The sequence below is a fragment of the Polistes dominula genome, unplaced genomic scaffold, assembly GCF_049000335.1.
Source record: "Polistes dominula isolate Pdom_NZ unplaced genomic scaffold, Pdom_raw_medaka contig_33, whole genome shotgun sequence".
NCBI lineage: Eukaryota > Metazoa > Arthropoda > Insecta > Hymenoptera > Vespidae > Polistes > Polistes dominula.
The window spans coordinates 2353685-2374458 of record NW_028300998.1 but is presented as its reverse complement, the minus strand read 5'-3'; the positions used below and the strand labels follow the sequence as shown (position 1 = coordinate 2374458).

Genomic DNA, 20774 nt, shown 5'->3' with positions numbered 1-20774 from the left:
TTTCTTTTTATGTTCACATTATTTAAATATTTTTAAAGAGGCATTTAACATAGTAATTTGAAATTTTACAGATCAATAGCAAACCAATGGATGGAATAAATTCGGCACATGAAGCAATGTCGATCTTGAACGACAATACAACAGATGTATTAACGATCACAACGCTAAAAGGTATTTCTTTACCTTCTGCTACTAGTTCCGAAACAATGCCAATCAGTGGTAGTTTTACAACAGAGAAGCAAAAGATGGTAAACAATTTTTCGCAAACTGAACATGAAAGATTGATGTTGAAAACAACATCAGACGATTCTGATAGAAGATACATTGGCTCGAACTTTGGAGACAGAAGTGTTTATAAAGTTTCGAAGTCTGTTAGCGGAGAAAAGCAAAGTGGAATCAGTAATGCTTGGGATAATATAAGAGAAAAGATCGATTTCGTGAGAGGTCGAAAACCTAGTAAGGATCGAGATGATAAGAAGAAGAGGCATCCCAATTCCAGTCCAAATACATTCGAACAGGAACAGGATGCAATAGCAGAGCTCGATTCGGTTATAGAGAGTTATCATAAGAAAACTAATAACGGTGTGCTGAAAAGAAGTAAACGACGCGGAACAGAAAAAATGGAGAAAAACGGTGGTACATGGCCCAAGGCTAGAGGTGGTCCATTAATACAAAATGGTACCGGTACGATATTGCATCCACGAAAAACGAAGGAAAGGCTACCACTGAGCGTACTTCTAAATCATCCACCAAAGTATGATAGTTACAACTATAATCGTATTTCCAATCCTATCCCTCTACCTAATTTCTCTAATGTCAGTAATCGACATACTGTTTACAAAGCGGTAGAAACACCATTACCAAATTTCAGCAAATCGGGACAACTCTTTGGTCAGAAGTCCTTCACGCCAGCAGTACAATTCAAGGATATTACAATAGATAAGAAGCCGACGATCGAAATAGAAAATACCGATAATAGGCTTAGTTCGACATTGGCGCCATCCGAGACAAGTATCGATTTCTCTGTAAAATCTGGAAATATTGGTCGAGACATGGATTACTTCGCTAAAAAGAAAGCACAGAAGTACGCTATGAGTAACGATAGCCAGGTAGAAACATTGCAACATAATAGAGCACACTCTCAACTCTATTCAGGCATTGGGTCGTCAACTTCGTCCACTAGTGGACCTAGACAACAATTAGCTGGTAATTTCTCTTTTCCCCCCTTCACACATTTGCATCCGCATCCACACCAGCAAAACTCTTTACCCTCGAGATATCCATCACCACCGTCATTGCCGTCTGCACAATCCGGAGAGTCTATAGGACTTCCCGATGCACGATCCTACTGTTTCGAGCCTCCGTATAGTCCGGGCCCGCAAACGAGTTTTGGTCATTTGCACACACCCTCCGTAGACTTGCATTACCACAAACCTCGTGCTCCGCCAGTCAGCATGGCATATGATGTGCCAGCATACACTCATGGTTACGAAGGTGGTACGTTCCCAAGAAAGAAGGAAAATCAACGTTTTCGTATACCGTCCAATCCTAGTGTTACATCAAAAAACAGCGTTGGTAAACTTTCAACTGGAAGTATAGAAAGAACATCCGAGAGAGGCAGTCCAATGCCGACCTTTCACGTAGAGGTTCTTAGTCCTGGAACTGGTAATGGGAGTAGTACAGGAGGAACCATCAGGGGAGGGAATAGTAGCAAGAGATCGAGCATGCCAGATTATTGTTACTCTCAACCTCGACCAGCACCTGGTGAACTACGTAGAGTTCACATAGATAAATCGGTCGAACCACTGGGCATACAAATTTCTTGTTTGGAAAGTGGAGGAGTTTTCGTTTCCACCGTTAGTGAGCATAGCTTAGCGTCACAAGTTGGTCTTCAAATCGGTGATCAACTTCTAGAAGTGTGTGGAATTAATATGAGAAGTGCTACCTACCAACTAGCTGCCAATGTTTTACGCCAGTGTGGTAATTCCATAACGATGTTGGTGCAGTACAGTCCAGACAGTAAGTGTTGTTTCTTAGTTCAGGCACATTTTATCAACAACGAACGGTAGCTTTCCTTTCTACATTTATGTACGGCATACGCACTTTATCGATGTCGCATGATTCTTAAAATAAAAAAGATAAAATTCTCTTCCTATCTTGTTGTTGTAACATGTTTTGTAGTGTTTACTTGAAAATCGTTTACATCTCCTTCATTGTGATATTTTTCTTTATAAGAGTACAACGAACTTGAAGGATCGGCTTCGTCAAGTTCTTCGGAAGCTGTTGCTGGAGAAGGTGGCACCAGAAGTGGCTCACCAACACCATGTAACAGCCCAGAAGTTCCAAGGAAACCTTCGATCGAACCTTTGGAAAGCACCGAGCCCGAACGCGACACTACTGCTACTACTACCAATTTACTGAGCGTAAAACGTGCAGAAAGAGATATAAGAAATTCTGCTTCTTTGGAAGTTAGATCTACGCAAGAAAGAGAACGTGAAATTCGAAATTCAGCGTCTTTAGATATCAACATCAGAAAACCTGAACTACGTAGTTCAGCTACTCTTGACAACATGCGTAATTCCGCCACCCTTGATTCGTTGCGTGTAACTGGAAGTGCTCTAACACGTGCACAACTTAATCAGGCTGCCACAACATTGCAGAGACAGAATGCGACCGTAAGGAGCCCTACACAGGAAGAACAAAATCGTAAAAGTCCAACTCCAGGTGAACCAAGATATTTATTCATTGAAACTAGGAAGTGTTCTAACTTAGGCATCTCGCTCGTGGGAGGAAATGGCGTTGGTATATTCGTTCATTCCGTGCAGCCTGGCTGTTTGGCAGAAGAAGCTGGGTTACGTTCTGGAGATAGAATATTGGAATACAATGGCGTAGATCTAAAGCAAGCAACCGCAGAACAAGCCGCACTCGAACTAGCTAGGCCAGCTGATAAAGTGACCTTAATAGCTCAATATTTACCGCAGCGATACAATGAGGTCAAGGATAAGCCTGGTGATAGTTTTTATATTAAAGCGATGTTTGATCGAGTTGGAGATGTAGGAGATAGTCTGCAACTTCACTTCAACAAGGATGATATTTTGTATGTGGATAATACTATGTTCAATGGTACACCAGGTAATTGGAGAGCTTGGATCGTTGACCAAACTGGTAGGCGCCAAACTTGTGGCATAATTCCAAGCAAATTCAAGTAGGTAAAACCACAATTATCTATGGTAATACCAAAATAATTATTAACGTGTATTTTTATTTTTTTAGAATCGAAGAAGAACTTCTTTTACGTCGATCTTTAGGGGATATAGAAACGGACGCCGGTAGGCGCGGTATAACAAGTGCACGTAGAAGTTTCTTCCGTCGAAAAAAGCATCAACGTTCGTCTAGTAGAGATAGTAAGGAACTATCTCATATTACTGGAGTAAATATGGGATGGTATAGTGACAGTGGAACATTAAATGAAGAAAGCCTTCCAGCTAGTTATCAACGGGTCGAAAGACTCGATTGTGAGTTTATATCACTCTCTGTGGTTATATGAAAAAACAAAACATATTCATTTTAAATATTACATAAAATGAATGCATTACATATTCTCCTTGTAGATCCAGCTTTGAGACCTGTACTGATAATTGGTCCCTTAAGCGAATGCGTTGTGACAAAATTATTACAGGAATTTCCTGGACAATTCACAAGATGCCTGGCAGAAGCTATGCATTGTTCTCAAGCTACCCTTGAGCAAGGCTTAAGAGATTCCCTTTATGTGGATTACAGGAAGAAAGGAAGTTATTTCGAATGTACCACCGTTCAAGCTGTCAAAGATATTTGCGAAAAGGTAATTAAACGTTTTAAACGTATTGAACGTATTAACACGTTGACTACCAAGTCATTCAAATTTAGCTGATATGTAAAGTATCCAATGAGTTGTCACCAGCCCATATATGGGTGGCGGTTATATTTTTGATTATTAATTATCTATCAAGCAAAGGTTCCTTGGTATTCTGCCATTTCAAATTCGAAATCCTATGCAGAAATGTTATAGAATTATGCCAATGACATATTCCGTAAGTATAGCCCCTATTTTTAGATTACAAAATATGGTTGATATAATAAATATTTATTTTGTTTAAATAAATTAAACAAAATTATTTTTGATAAATTGAAAGTTTAATATTATGTAGAAAATAGATTTTCATATGAATACTACATAAAAAAAATATCGGGCCAATACAATCGCAGCAATTTCTGATTCAAAACATTCAAAAATGATAACAATGTCGCTGATCCAGGTAAATGTTCAAGTATACGAGGATTTATTATTCTTGTTATCGAAGTTTAAAGAATATTTTTTTATTGAATAAGCCCATTATGATCAGCTTTGGTATTTTAAACATCTTTGAAATCACACATCCTATCATCATTTCCAAATTAATAAAAAAAAAACATAAAATACACGAAGACAAAAATAAAATTCGGAAATAAAAAATTAAAATAGATAAGTATAATAAAATTAAAATTAAAATGGAAAAAAAATATATATATATATAAAAAAAAAATCAATAACTTTTCCATTGTCGGCTCTTAGCCAATATAAAAGAAAAAAAGGTAGGTTGTATGTTATATTTATTTTCCTTGTAGTATTTATGTAAAGTGAGAAGTGTAAATAAAAATTGATGTTATTTATAAAAAAAAATCGATGAAACACTTCAGGACTTTCCTTTTACAAATTACGTCAAATCTTTTTTCATTCCATAATAGATGTGGCTTAATGGGATTTTATTATTATTATTATTATTTCGCTAGGTGGTCAACGTGTTAAAGATATTCTTACAAGCCTATTAGAGCAGCGTTTATCAACCTTCTTGATCCAGTACATTTATTTGTATTGGTACCACGCTCGAAATATTATTCCGTAATATAAACAATTTCTAGGAAAACTTATAAAAATCTGATAAATTAGAATTACTGTATATTGTTTTAAAGATTCGGCAGTCATCGCGATCATCGCGATCTCACAAGACATTCTGGAAATCTGTTATAAATAAATTCTGTTTCCTCTATTTAACGTAAGTTTAGTAGCTATCATTTCTAAATTGAATTACCCATTCTAAATAGAACAACGTTCGCAGGTTGAGAAACGCTGTATTGGAATTGAATATTTAATAAGAATGATTTTATAATTCAATAGAACACACATTGTATCTTGGATATATCAATCGCTTCTATCGAACGACTTCATAGACATCAGATCTATCCAATAGTCTTATTGATCAAATTTAAGAGCACTAAGCAAATAAAGGAGGTAAAAGACTCAAGATATCCTAGTGATAAAGTCAGCGCCAAGGCTGCTAAAGAAATGTACGAACAGGCACTTAAGTTGGAAGCTGAATATAGGCATTTTATTTCTGGTAAGTGAATATTTTTACACCTGATATATAAAACCTTTCGCTCCGATACGCTTATAAGAAAATGTAACTGCTATTGTTATACGACACTGGAGTACACAAACATATCAACCTGTTTACACCTGCACGATAGCACTTGTTATCCTTCAAATTTTATTAAATATTTATTAATATCAATATATAATATAAATTATTATTTTTTTTTTCTTAATAACATTTTTTCTTAAATTATTCTATTTAATCGTAAAAATCAACAGAATATTATCGTTTCAAAATGCTGATACTTCTTGCTTATACTTAATTATTTCATAATAATCAATTGCCTGAGGAATCCAGTATTGCCAAATACTTAATTAACATGAGTATTTTATTATATATACGTTTTTTTGCTGTACCATTCACTGTTCAAGGTCGTATATATAACAGTTGTCATAATTTTGTACGTATTAATTTTATATCTTATATCTTTACTAAAACATATACATATACACGTATAGTTAATACCTTCGTGTTTTATTCCGAGTAGTTTTTATCACATGGTTTTTATCATATATGTGTATTAGCATATTCATATTTTATTTGTATAATATATGTTTTTCACTCTGACCAAATCGATTAACTTTACTTCTTGAATGTCTCACAATTGTAGTACCAAAGCTAAATTCTGTTAAAATGCTAAATTAATATTTCATTATATATATTTCAAAAAATATCTTTAATAAATAGGGTTAATACTTAATACTAAAATATATCAACCCTTTCACTGCAAAACAGCGTTTTTAGGCGCTCAACTATAAACGCTTTTCCTGAACGAACACCGCGTACAAGTGCTCGGTCAGAGTCGCTCGTTCCGAGCATTACTTTTGCATTTTGTTATGAATAACTTCACAATAATGGCCATTAATGATTGTTAAAGATTATTGAAGATTATTAAAAATTACTAAAATTATTCTTATTTAATATTATTTAGTTTGTGTTTGTTATTATTTTGTCTCTAAGAGAGCAATTCATTTCTGAGCGCACCGCAGCGAAAGTGTTAATACATAATAATACAAAGATGATGACATATTTTGATCACAAAATTATTTTGTGTAAATTTACTTATATATATATATCAAGTGTTTTATTATACATTAATAATTTACATGAAATAAAATATGAATATGTTAATATACATACCTATAGATAGATATCTTTTATATATATACTCGTCATACTTCAAGATCATTAAAGATAATCCAAATTCAAAGGACCCTTATATTTATATATATATATATATATGCAATTCGGAGCAAAAGGATTGTAATTTAATATAAATTCACTTATCAAATAAATATTTATATTGAATTATTTAAAATTTCAGCTGTTATCCCAGCAGGAGTGAATGTAGCCTATATATGCACACAAGTTAAGGGGGCCGTTGATGAAGAACAAAGTAAAGCACTTTGGGTTCCACGAGGACTTCCCTGACATCAAAGGGGGGTCCCCGTAAACCACAGTGGAAATCAATATAATTCCACCAGGGGGCCCTTACGTCGTGCATACTTAAAAAGTTATGCTTTCGAGAAATATTGTTTTTTTGGTCTTTTATCGGAGAAAATACAGATTTTTGTTGAAACTTCTTTCTCGAAAATTTTGTTACGTCCCATAGATTTATATTTCATTAATAATGAAAAAAAAAAAAAAAGTATATAATTATTGTTCAGTTTTTTACTCTCTTCTTTTTATTACATTCAATATCAGGATAGAAGATTAGATGTAAATAAATCCTAACTTTGTACTACTTTATAATACAAAGTGTAAAAAAAAACCAATGAAATTATAAAATGGGACACTTTGTTTGATATTAATTATCTTAATTTTGATTGATTTGAAAATATATTGGAAAGATTGATTAAATCGATCTATTATTAGGATGATTGATTGGAATTTAAATGAGAGGATTAATTGGGATAGAATATTTCTGGAATATTGTCAGACCATAGGCGAAATTTGATATCCGTCGTATCGTGGCCCGCTGATGGATGAATATCGATCAGACACATAATCGTTTAGTTTAAAAAATCAACTGCTGCCGTGCCTGTACTTGTTATTATAAACTCTTCAAACCAATTTTAATATCTCGAGTAGACAAGATTGATTGAAAAAAAAAAAAAAAAAAAAAAAAAAGTGAACTTTCATAGAGTTCATGGTAAAGCTGTACAAATAACATGATATTTTTCAATGTTGAAAAAGAGATACTTATTTGTATATAATTTATTTACACCAGGTAATACATTTTTCTTATTAAGTTTTAGTTGATAAACAAAACATAGTGTATTAGATTATATTATAATGATTTTTTTTTTTATATATTTAGATGTGTGAACATCATTTGCAAATATCTTTGCTATTGGTTAAAGTTTTAAGAAAGTTTAATGAAAACTATTTTTTTTTTTTTTTTTTTTTTTTTTCATTGTTCTGAGTCAGTTACAAAGTGCGTGTTAAATTTTGACGATATTGTAATTTATATTTCATGCTGTATACATATTTTATTTATATCTATCAATTACAGCGATGCCTCTTTAACTAATTAGTGCATTAGTTAACGATTCTTGATTACATAATCTTATATAATTATAATAATTATATAATTATATAATTATATATTATTATAATAATTATTATTTTAAATAATAATATATTATAAATTATGTATAAAATAAACAATATAAGGCATCACTGTATTTGTAAATTTTTACAAGTTAATAGTTTATAATTCTGATTTCAAGTCTGACGACTATTTGTTTTTTTCTTTTTTTTTTCAAATTGTCTAATGAAAAATTGATTAATTTAATTATTAAGTGTTGGATTGTCTTATAATCAATGAAAAATATTAAAAAAAACAATTATATATTTTATATAATTATAGAAGAATAACTTTTTGTTGTTAAACTTTTTTTATAACTGCAACCAGTTATAAGATATTTACTTGGACATATATATACGAGCATGGGAAACTCTAAATATACATATATGAATATATACAAGATATCCCGAAAGGTATGAATTGAAATTTTATTGCATATTAATGAGATAAAGTGGGTCAATAAACTTCTGACCAAAAAAGACTTTAACTTAAGAGTTACAAAGATTTTCTAGAAAGTTGTGTTTTTTTTTTAAGACTTATTGTACAAATGACAAGCAATCACAAATAATTATCATTGACAGTTAGATAGAGTTATAAATAAGCAGACAAAGTGCCACTTTTTACAAAATTGAATTATTACTGCCATTTGTTAACACTAAACCTACCACGCGTGGTCCAAATTGACCACGTCCGGTAATTCGTAAAAATGTGGTAATTTGTAAGAATCTTGTAATTTGTAAAAAAAAAAAAAAAAAAAAGAAAAAAAGAAAATGTAGTAAAAACGCATAAAATTTATATTATTTTTTTTCTAAATAAAAGAAAATATATTGTTCACTATCCAATTGGCCAAAATCTCATCCTTTATTAAAATAAATGATTTTCTTCTTTTTTTTTTTTTTTTTTTTTTTTTTAAGAGATTATATTTGATCGCTCATGGTAGGAATAGGTTTATATAAAGTGTCGGTAGGTTTAGTGTTAAAAAAAATGTATTTACCTTTTGAGATACCCTGCATATATAATATATATGTATTCACCCACACATTTTGATTAGTTTATTGTTTATATACATGTTGTTAAGTACATATTGTTACTGAGTTGGTTTGGAGAGTTAAAAGTTATAAATTGTTGAAGCATCGGAATTGATAATAGAAACAGTCAATGGAATTGAAATAACACTCAGTTCCTTCTATCGAATTGTAAATACCTCGTAGGGAACAATAGGCATTGGTTATAGAAATGAACAGCATATTAAAACTCCTCCGTCATTTTTTTCAAACAATTACAAAAAGAAAATTAGAAGAAGAAGAAAAAAATTATTAAAAAATTGTCAAATCGTTGTTGCATTGTCAAAATGTGATAAACAATATTAAGTCATATTATGTGATTCTAATTTGACGAAAAAGGACAAACTTTATTTCTAAAGTTAACTTTTTTGTATTTCGAAATTTGTAGATTCGTCAAAATGTGATAAATTTGTAAGTTGTATTATTATTCTATTTTTATTAGACTAAAAGACTATTTAGCTCTAAAATTTCTTTTTTTTTCATTCAAAACTTGTTGAATCGTGAAAATGTGATAAATTTATAGCTCGTATTATTATGCTATTATTATTGGATAAAAAGATATTTTACGTCTAAAGTCTTTTCTTTTTATTATTATTATTATTATTATTATTATTATTATTATTATTATTATTATTATTATTATTATTATTATTATTATTATTATTTCGGATGAGCTTTAATTGATAGTTTATAGTTTTATTTTAGAATTTTAATTCAATTCTAAAATAATTAAATAATTATGTAATAATTTTATTATTGGTATTTCTTTTTTAAGATGTGTTAACATATTAGATTCGTATTATTATAATGTTTTTTTTTTTTTTAACGAGCTTAAGATGCAAGATTAATTTTAAATACAAGTGATAATTATTTAAGTATACTTTATTATACATATATATATATATATATATATAATGAAATTGTGCAGTACTGAAATATCTAAATCCAGATGAAATTGATACAAAGATATTTTTTCATCGTTATATATTTGATTTATAAATGCCAAGCCAAAAGTATTTTTAATTCATTAATTTATTATTTATTAATTTTATTTTTTACAAAATGTTTATATATATATATATATATATATATATATATATATATGTATCAATTGAAATATTCTGGATATAGATAAAACTCTTTCGTCCATTTTAAATTTGATGATACGTTCAATGTATCTCTATCGTATTAATTATGTATGAATGATGATCGATTATTTAAAAAAAAAAACGTAAACATCTATGTATACACATAACTACTTCAATCGAAGGCTAGCATTTCTTTAAAAAAAAATTAATGGTTGTTGATTGATTGTTATCGCTATTCACGGGCCGCGAAATTTATTTGTTCTTCATCGATAAAAAAAAAAAGAAACTATTTTAAAAAGAAATTATTTTTCTATAACATATTTTGAGCGGTTCAACAAACCTTCTTGAAATCGAAGAATATATTTATATGTATTATCTCGACACACAAATATATTGTTTAAAATAATTCATTGCAAATCGTGTGTGTGTGTGTGGTGCAGCATATGAAAGTAAAGAAATTAAAAAGAAAAAAAACAAAAAACAAAGAAAAAACAATACAAATTAGATATTGACATGTGACGTGAGATATTGATTTACGTAAAATTTAGTTTTTTTTTTGTTTTTTGTTTTTGTTTTTGACAAGACAATATTTAGGCATAAGTTACAAACGAGACCAAAAATTAAAAGAATATTTAAAACTAATTCGTAAGAATAATAATTACATTTATTCTTATTATAGAGCCAAGAAACTTAACAGAATTAGATATACATTTTGATACAAAAAGCGAAATGGATCAATTATCAATGTATAATTTCGCTATAAAGGTTATTTAGAAAAAGTAACTTAATTAAGGGCCAAGTATTTTATCCAAAGGAAAATAAGTGACGAGTACTTTCGCTTTAGCTTTTCTAATTGAAAGACAAATTTTTTATAATCACGTACAATCGAAAAATTACAATATGTTTGCATGAAAAATTATTTTGTAAAAAAAAAAAAAAAAATGATGGCTCTTTTTCCAATAAGCATAATAATTATTTTACATTTGATTCCATTTTTTATTAAAACCTTATCAAGAAAAAGAAAAAAAAAAAAAAGAATGAAACTCTCTATGTTTGATTAAAATTTTATTGCAAAAAAAAAAAAAAAAAGAAAAGCTTGCTTTCCCTCGTATTTAACTTCGGTTTCAAGTTTAGCTCAAATATGTGCCTCGCTAAAAAAAAAATCACATTTTCCTTGTGTCTATTTCGATATATATATATAAAAGAAAAGAAATAAATAAAATAAGAAGAAAAAAGGAAGGAAGAAATATAATGAAATGAAATGAAATGAAATGAAATCGAGGGCTAAGCGAAGCGCAAAATAGTAGTATCAAAGAAGAAAAAAAGAAAGATAACGTGTGATTATGATTATTCTCGATCACAGTACTGTGATATGTATAAGATTACTATTTCGACGACATATCAACTTAACAATTCTTCTATACGTACATACAAAGTATTTCGAAAAATCTATTACAAATTCTTAGAACTTGTAGAAGAGACTGAGTAGATGAAATTAGTTTCTATTCAAAACTTGATCTATTTAAGTTTTAAGAGTTCGTAATAGAAATATCGAAATATTCTTTATAAATGTTAATATATTTATATATGTAATACATTTAAAAATGTATCATATATATACATATATTGATATACACACACATATATAGTATATTATAACAATAAATGCATATTTTCGGCAATACTTATATATAGATGAGTATATAGATGTCATGTATTTAATAACACACTTTTTGATATTTCGCACTTAAAGCACACATTTTTTATATATATACATATATATATATATAAATTGTTCGACACATACACACAAGTGCGTATATTTACGAAAGAAATGAAAGAGATGACTAATCGTCTCATTCTCAGCATGATTGATTGCAATCAAAAGAACAAGTGAACAGAGAGAGAGAGAGAGAGAGAGAGAGAGAGAGAAAGAGAGAGAGAGAGAGATAAAACGGAATAATATAATAATAACATATAAAAAAAAATACACATGTACCATAAAACTTATCGAAAATTCTTCAAAATTTAGAAATGAAATATGAAAGCAAAGTAGGATTGTCAATGTTGTTCATCATAAACTTTGTTCACTTGGATCTCAAATCTAGTAATTATAATTCTATATATAAGATATAATTGGTGCATAAGCCGGGTGCACTCAGAATTCACATATAATAAGATAATAAGACGATACTAATAATAATAATAATAATAATTAATAATCATTGAAGCGTTGATGGTGATATATTATGTAGCGGAGAAGCGGAAAAAACGGCGGTCTCGTTCGAATAATATAACGCGATTTAGCACGAAACATTAATCGTGATTGCGAATACATATTCCGAACGTAGATCACGACTAGTCTTCGATAGTATTCTTCTATCTTCTATGTTAAATTTTGTAGTGATCATGTGTATACCTATCACCACGCCCTTACCACCACGACCCCCCCTCCCATTATTATCTTTTTAAACACTTTCATCTGTCGTATCACTTCCTCCAAAAATGATTACTTGTATCATCAATTTGATCATTTCTCCATAATCCTATTTCTTTCTCTTTCTCCCTTCGCGTTATGTCTCTTCCAAGTCTTCCAATTGATAAATCTGTAATAGTATTTGATAAACTTAGATGCAAAAACGTTTTTGCAAATATTAGGAACAATAGTGTTTATATATTTTAGAGATAAACTCTACCCGTGAAAGAGTTTGCATTTTCTACAGAAATTTTCTCATTTATTTAACATTTTCATTTTATTAACTTTTAATAAATAAACCGTGCACGTTCCTTAATTCTAATATACGACGGTTTATATGCAAACATAAATAAATAAATAAATATATATATATATATATATATATATATTATAACTTTTGCAGGCAAAAGTAACGGGTAATAAATGATCGATGCCTTCCTGGCGATGCACCGAGAGATTTGAATTTGTTACAATTTTCACGAGGTTTGATATACTACGAGAGAGAGAGAGAGAGAGATGTATTATTATTACTAATTAATAAAAACAATCGAGAATAGTCTCTAAACTAAACGTGCGAATCACAAACACATAGCGAATTATTTAAATGAAAACATTTGTATTAAAAATACAAAAACAATGTTTGCAATTAAAACTTAGTGCAATATTCTTCTATCGTCGACTTATGATCGATAAATTAATTGTTATTGAAAAAGAAAAAGGAAACAAAAGTACACTATAAACAGAAATAAGTGTGTCGCAATGAAAAACTAAAACAATGGAGTTTTAATTTACAGTATTTGGATAAATAATTAACGAGATATTGTGATCCATTATTGTGATTATTATCGTTTACTCCTTTTTGTATTTACATTACCCACATTTCCCGATATCCATTGTTCCTAACATTAGGATATCCTAAGGGTTATTTTTTCCCCTCCATATATATATATATATATATATATATATATTCATTCAACATAATTTTTATTCCTTATTATATACATCATTATTTGAAAAGATATATTTTTTAAAGAGTCATAAATAGCAAGAAAATTGAGAGAACCTCAAATTATTTGTTCTTTATATTATCTTTTATTTTATGAGCCAATTATTGTCTTCCTATATTTCTTCCTGCCATACACACAAGCACACATATACAAAACACATATACAGACACTTGTATACTGCCTGTTAAATCCTTCATTGTTCTTAAAAAAAAAAAAAATAATAATAATAATAATAATAATCAGACGAATGACGGTATCTTTTAATACGAAATCTCCGCAATAAAATTCCGCCTGATATATTAAAAAAAAAAAAAAAGATAAAAAATATAAAAATATAAAAAAAATATATCGTTGAAAATCATCGTGATACGTACAATCATTAAAAAAAAAAAAAAAAAAAAGAAAATTAAAAAAGAAAACGTTAAAACGCATTTTTATATAATTGAGCGTCGTAGTCCTTATTATGAACGTTCCTTAATTTCAACAATCGCCCGAGTGCACAACATTATTTGTATCTTTTGAAAATAATGAAGTATATCCTTTTATTCTTTGTATAAGATAAAATTGAGATTTGTATTGATTAACATTTTATCTTCTTACAATTAAGTAGCTATATTACTTATTTATGCGCCGACTTCTTTTATTCAATGTTCTTCGTCGAAACATATTATTAATTACTCGATGTGTATTAAAACTGCATACAAAAATCGAGATGGGGTATAAAAGATAAATATCTTTATATTTTATTCTTCGATTAAATTAATGTTTATTAAATATTAATAAGAAAAATGTGAAGTAAAAAAAAAAAAAAAAGAACAGGTTTAAAATGCAATATAAATATATATATATATATAGGAAAATAATTACTCGACAATGAATTTCGTATTCTTCGTTAACGGAAAGGTTCACTTTATTTATCCGCTTGACTTTATATAAACATTTTGTTAATCAAGAAACATAGGCACTTATGTTATTTTGTCTTACTTACTATTGCGAGAATAATTCAAAGCGATTTACTAAATATATATATAAATATACATTTATATGTATGTATATAGATACTACGTTTTCTTCCTTCAAACGTTTTCCCTGCAATGGTTTTGATACCAAATATATTTTAATCTATATTTATAATTGTTTTTGTATTTATATACACCGCTTCTTTATACATACATGCGTATACTGAATATGTGTGTGTATATATCTATATATTAACAATATAATATGTACATACATGTATTACGACGTGATATTAATGATTTAACGTCCCTCTCATATGTTATTATTATTATTGTTATTATTATTAATATTATTTTAATATTATTATTATTATTATTATTATTATTATTATTTATACTATTAATATAATATTATTATGTTTATTATTATTATTATATTATTATTATTATTATTATTATTATATTATATAATACATACGCGAATAAACACATATTTATAGATTAAATAAATACACCATTGTGTATATGCATACATAACATTGATTATTGTACAATAATTATTTGATATTACTATTGCGCTATTTCGGCGTAAATAAAATCAACGTTCGAAAGAACGTGAATGTTTATTATTCGTTATGATTACAATAAAAGTTTATTTCGTCGCATTAATCTACGCTTGTGTTATCTGTTCTTTTTGCATAAAGTAATTATTAAAAAATATCGGATAAAATGATTAGAATCGAGTCCGTTAACTAAAAGAATTCTAAATCGTTACACGAAACAGAATATTAAAACAGAGTTGTGAGTAAATCATGCGTTGAGTCACAAGAAATTTGTTATAAATGAGTTAATGTACTCACTAAAAAAAAAAAGAAATAAAGCTTAATAAGTAAAAATAATTAATTATATGTTTTCAAGTAATTACGAGTAATTTCTGTATTGGCTGTTGTTACTATATTATATATACTTATATATAATCATAGATAATTAAGTCGGCGAATCGCGTGCAAGGAAAATACGCATGATGCGTGTATCTATAAATGTATATAAATCGTTCAAACGCAAATAATTATTAATAAATGAAAGTAACGAGAGATATGTGTGGTGTTAATTCATTTTACTCACGAGCCTTATACTTTTCTTGTTTTTTTTTTTTTTTTTTTTTAAATTAAATAACAAATATTATATGAGAAGACATTTGTTATTATTTAAATAGCAATCTGGTACGTATATCTATATATATATAGGTATTATATATTATATATTAATATTTCTTGTGTCAAACGATCCTACTGTACGGTTGTACTTATTTTGGTATTAAATATGGTTAAAGAATTGCGTTTGAGATTAATCATAAGCTAGTTAATAATAAATCATTATCTTAAGTATAAATTATCAAATTTTCCTATTAAGTACAAATAAATCAAATATCTTCGTTACTCACTGATGCGAATAAATCTAAATTTTTATACAATAACGTGTATATGAAAATTTTGTTTGTTTATATATAGATTTGTGTATTATTAAGAATATATATTATTATATATACAATGTGCAGTATCATGTAAACTTATAAAACAAACTGCTTCACTTGTTCTTTTCTTTCTTATTGTGACAGTCTTGTACGTTTTATTAATTGTAATAATCTGTATTGAAGCTAAACAATATGTAGTTATCTAGACCTCATTGCGTACTTATTTTCGTGATTAACTCAGTATAAAATTTTATCATTTAACATTAGAAAAATTTCGAACGAGGTGGCAGGACTCTTAGCCTTTGTTTTTGGGTACGAGGCGATCGCGATGTAACCCGAAATTCAAGTGGCAAATCGTAACAGCGACATACACAGCAACTTGGAAACTTGAACCAGTCGCTAAATATGCCACGACACTCGTTATTGGGATCGTAAGCTAATAGTCTATGAAGTCTGTATTGTTGTTCGCATCTGCATCCATCTCTGCAGTACATCTGTTTGTTTTCGTGTCTGCCATAAAAGAAGTTCATATAGAGACTTATTAAATACAAATCTTCTTTTTTTTTTTTCAATTTAGAAATAACTATAAATGAAAAAATAAAATAATTATTGGCATCATTGTTACTTACGTGCACTTCTCCCAATGAACGTATTGTTCGAAAGGATAAAGATTGAGCAGAGCAAGTACCTCGCCTCTGGTGTTGTTCGCCCAAAACGGTGCAACTACTTCTTCTTTTACAGGACAAGCGTTTCTATATTGCAAAAATAAACGTTAATATTATGAATGAAAGTTAAAATTATTTGACGAGTTAACCGCTCATGCGGATACTCACACTCCACGGAGTTTGAGAACAGGTTGTTCTTGTTGTTGATCCTTCCCAGCAACGTCCTGATAAAGCTGACCTTCCATATTAACCGTTGCTGGCCTCGTCGACGGCCTATATTCTGGACGCGGTCTGAATTGCTGTTGATCGTCATTAACGAAGGTCTCGTGAATAGTTGTTTCTTTGCCTACGTCGAAGGAATCTTCAGTAAAAACCGTTGACGAAGTCGGTGCATCCAAACTATCGACATTCGAGTCATCCTCGATATTCAATTCCGGTACTTCCGTTTGTTCCGTTGGCTCTTCCAACTTGTCCTCAACTTTTTCATCAACCTTCTCGTCTATTCTATCAATTTGTTCTGATATTTCGTTGATACTTAAATTCTGCTCGCGAACCATTTGTGTGTGTGTGACTGTTTCATTCTTCTCTTCAACTTCGTTTTCTACTTTTTTAGGTGTCGTTGAAGACGAGGATTGGATACTGTCGATCTCTTTTGTAGTAAAATCAACGCTTGCTGATGAAACTGTTGTTGAGGCAACCATAGTCGAAGCTACCGTTGTGGTTGAAGATGCTTTGGAAGACTCTATCGTAGTCGATGACGTTGTTGTACTAGTTACTGAAGAAGCTGCTATCGTTGTGGTACTAGTGGTGGAACTCTCAGTCGCTCTCAATCTAGTATATTCGTTCAATTTAGGAAATTTACCAAATCTCTTGGTGGTAGGATCGTTGAAAGACCTACTGGTGAAACCACGACCCCCATATTCTTCGTCATCAGATCTTAGAATCCTCTCTTCGTCTTCCATCGAATCGAACTCGTCCTCATATTGATATCCCCTGTGATTTATCAACAAGATAAATATACCAAGAAGTAACTTAGTCAATTTGTTAAACATTTTATACCATGATATTCACCTGGAATCATCGGAAAAAGGATGATAGTAATCATCATACTTTAATTCTATGTCATTCTTCTCAAATTCTGCCTTCAAAATGTTTATATGTTTTTCATCGCCATACATACGTCTCATCAAGCCTTGATTCTCCTGTACGAAACGACGTACGGCATGCCTACGATCGAAAAAATCGAATGAACCTATAGACGAGTTATTTGTATGCGGGTGTCCTAATAATCAGTGAATACGTTGAACGAAAGCGTAATATAATCACGTAGTCAAATCGTCTGCCGACTAATATCTAATTCAATAGATGAGAAATATGTTTTGGCGTACGCTTGCGAAACACTTTCTTCGACCTATCTACGTCAATGGACTTTCAATAATTTAATTTGGTCAACAAAAAGAAAACATATGATATATCAAAAGCTATTTCCATTTTTTTTTTTAAGAATACATATGGGGGATATAATAGAAAAATGAAGAAAAAATAAAATACCAGGGATAGGAGCTACCAGCGACTGTGCACCAACTTTGCCGGCGAAAGTCACATGGAAGATTAACGAGTCTCGTACGTCCGGCACGCGAATATGGTTTGCTGCATGCTGATGATGCATCGTATCCGAAAGTACTTGGACCACCACCACCATTTCCTTGACATCTCACTAGCTGCACACTGATCACCTATAATTACGTCGTATGTGTCTGTGCATGAGTGTATGTAATGTATCTGTTACGATCTATGTACAGAATCTGTGGGCACTATATAAATTACCCGAGGTATTTTATTAAATGCCCAATAAGATTAGGCAATTTATATTTTGAGAATGTTTCATCGTTCATTATTCGGGTAATCTATAAAATGCTCAGAGGGTTTCGGTCAATTTAAAATACATGTCTCAGTTGGATATATTAGAGCAAAGGGAGAGGGAAATGTTGTTAAATTCGTGTAAGTGAAACAAACGATGAAAATTTAAACATTTGTGTCACAATGCCATTAACAAGTTTCAGTTAATCTTTAAAATGTACTTCAGTAAAGTATATTTAGAGCATGGAGGGAAGGAGGAGTGCGAAATAATTTTAGGAGGAAAAACAGCTGAACTTTTAACAGAAACCGAGCACAATGCTTAATCTTATAGTAAAACAATAACAGTACATATCTTTAATTATTTATAATTGAATTCGTATCTTTTTCTATACTAGAAAGAACGTTTCTGCCCTTAAGTTTAGTCAGGATTTTTTTGAGGGTTGCGTCAGGGTTTTGTAACCGATAACATATTTAATATATCAAATAAACGATGAATAGCAATGAACTGTTGAGCATCGATCAGATTAACATATCATTGACTAGTTAGCACGATCCCGTTAATACTGGTGGCTTCGTGTTGTCGTTACCACGTGCAAGCTTGCAGGCTCGCGAATCAAGTCCGAAATCTCGACTCGATCAAGAAAGATCGGCGAAGATTGACCGACCGGTTTTCATAAAACAAGTTAAAGATAATAGGGCGGAAGTCGATACATTACAGTTAAGGTAATATCTTGAAAGAAAATAAATAACAAGTAAATATTATATTAACAAGACATGAAAGAAAAGTAATCAATGTAAAAAATAAATAAATGAATGCAATCAAACGGTTGGATTTTGTTGGACTTGTAGACTTATGTTAATGAACTCACCTGAAGAATAAGAAACGCGATTAATTTCATAACTCGCGAAGTTTAGGACACGTCGTTGGATGACGTTTATTTATTTATTTTATTCTTTGCTTTTTTTTTTCTTAGTTGATTTGTTTTGAACGAGGATCTGACACAATCGACGTCGCGGTTCCGCGACTTATGTCCACATTAAACAATCGATTCCAATGATGACAGTTTATCAGCACTTTAACGATAAAAGAAAAATAAGAAGGTGTCTTAAAGAAGTAGAAGAAGTTTGAAGAGTATTCGCGCGGATTACTCGCGAAGGGTAGGGGCTCGTGGCTACATGACAGCACCTCCGCGTGCGAAGAGAATGCTTTTATTACTGGCCTCTCTCTTCGCCTTCCTCGAGTTTCCTCCTCGTTCTCTGGTCACCCGCCGCCCATGCAACGTAAACGTTCGCTTGGAAAAGATCGCCCCTCTCGAGGACGAGGATCGAGTCTTCTGTACTCGTGAATCCTCCAGGTAAAAGAGAGTAAGAGGGAGAGAGAGAGAAATCTGGAGAAGAGGAAGAAGAAGAAGAAGAAGAAAGGGAGGAGAGTGGAAGCAAGCAAGATGAGGAGTAGGTCATCGTCGCTTGTACCGTTAGTTTCGCTACCATTGATGTGTGTCACGGGGGCCTAACAGTGACGTAGCATGAAATACGATAGGACTTAGATCTTCAATAAACTTGACATTCTTTCTTCAGATCTTCCATCTTCTAAATTAATTTTTCTGCTACTTTCACTCCTTTCTTTTTATATATTTTGAATATGAAATATGGACTTTCTTATCCCAAAAACATCTGCAATAAATATGCCCAAGTGTTTACCGTTTGAAACTGTTTATAAGCATCTTACGACTTGCATATAAAATTTATTTATCTCCAAAAAAGATTATAGAGGCAATAAACATCTTTTGTGAATTTGTCAAGGTAACTGACCAACGGACTACGCCACTGTACCTGCAATGTGTTTATGGAGTTAGAAAAAGACAACTCAGTTCGCTTGTAAAGGCAACTTAAGTCTTATAACGAGACGTCCCGTGTGTTCTACTAACCCCGAAACTACTGTCACTGCTACCTCTTTCACTGAATTTCCTCGCTTTTGTATAAAAGGGGGCCTTAACAGGACCCCCTTCTAAATAAACCCTCACAACACCTCGAGCTATGACATCCCCTCTTATCGATTTCTTATTTCTTTTCCGCCCCCCTCTCTCTCTCTCTCTCTTTCTCACTCTCTCAATCTACCTTTGAACGTGATGATGATCTTC

General features: G+C 30.6%; 2 protein-coding genes across 7 annotated transcripts in view; one reads left to right on the top strand and one right to left on the bottom strand.

Annotated features, from left to right (window-relative positions):
• Dlg5 (MAGUK family member discs large 5) overlaps positions 1-15730 on the top strand; it is a 20624-nt gene extending 4894 nt beyond the window's left edge. For 2 of the 5 annotated variants that reach the window (XM_089173455.1, XM_015317307.2), the window contains 6 exons: positions 72-2019; positions 2236-3205; positions 3274-3515; positions 3612-3841; positions 5195-5414; positions 6775-15730. In XM_089173455.1, the coding sequence (XP_089029581.1) occupies positions 72-2019; positions 2236-3205; positions 3274-3515; positions 3612-3841; positions 5195-5414; positions 6775-6881 (3717 nt within the window). In that variant the 3' untranslated portion in view covers positions 6882-15730. The remainder of the gene's footprint in view (positions 1-71; positions 2020-2235; positions 3206-3273; positions 3516-3611; positions 3842-5194; positions 5415-6774) is intronic. The other 3 variants (XR_016176884.1, XM_015317310.2, XM_015317312.2) reach the window with 3 other exon arrangements.
• spz4 (Spaetzle domain-containing protein 4) lies at positions 10736-20774 on the bottom strand. 2 transcript variants are annotated; one of them, XM_015317345.2, is made up of 7 exons: positions 20562-20774; positions 19503-20466; positions 18325-18509; positions 17845-18000; positions 16942-17766; positions 16738-16860; positions 10736-16618 (listed from the first exon to the last, which is right to left on the bottom strand). In XM_015317345.2, the coding sequence occupies exons 2-7, from the start codon at positions 19530-19532 to the stop codon at positions 16372-16374; spliced, it is 1566 nt and encodes a 521-aa protein (XP_015172831.2). In that variant the 5' UTR covers positions 19533-20466; positions 20562-20774; the 3' UTR covers positions 10736-16371. The 2 variants fall into 2 exon arrangements, with proteins under 2 accessions (XP_015172831.2, XP_089029582.1); XM_089173456.1 differs by having other exon boundaries at positions 18325-18530; positions 19503-20773.

What these genes read in the sequence shown, in the direction of transcription:
- spz4 (XM_015317345.2), bottom strand. Translation starts at nt 19,532, where the DNA reads ATGAAATTAATCGCGTTTCTTATTCTTCAG. An exon ending in CCTTTTTCCGATGATTCCAG is followed by an intron (nt 17,767 to 17,844) that starts GTGAATATCATG and finishes GATAAATCACAG; the next exon opens with GGGATATCAATATGAGGACG. An exon ending in GTTCTCAAACTCCGTGGAGT is followed by an intron (nt 16,861 to 16,941) that starts GTGAGTATCCGC and finishes TTTGCAATATAG; the next exon opens with AAACGCTTGTCCTGTAAAAG.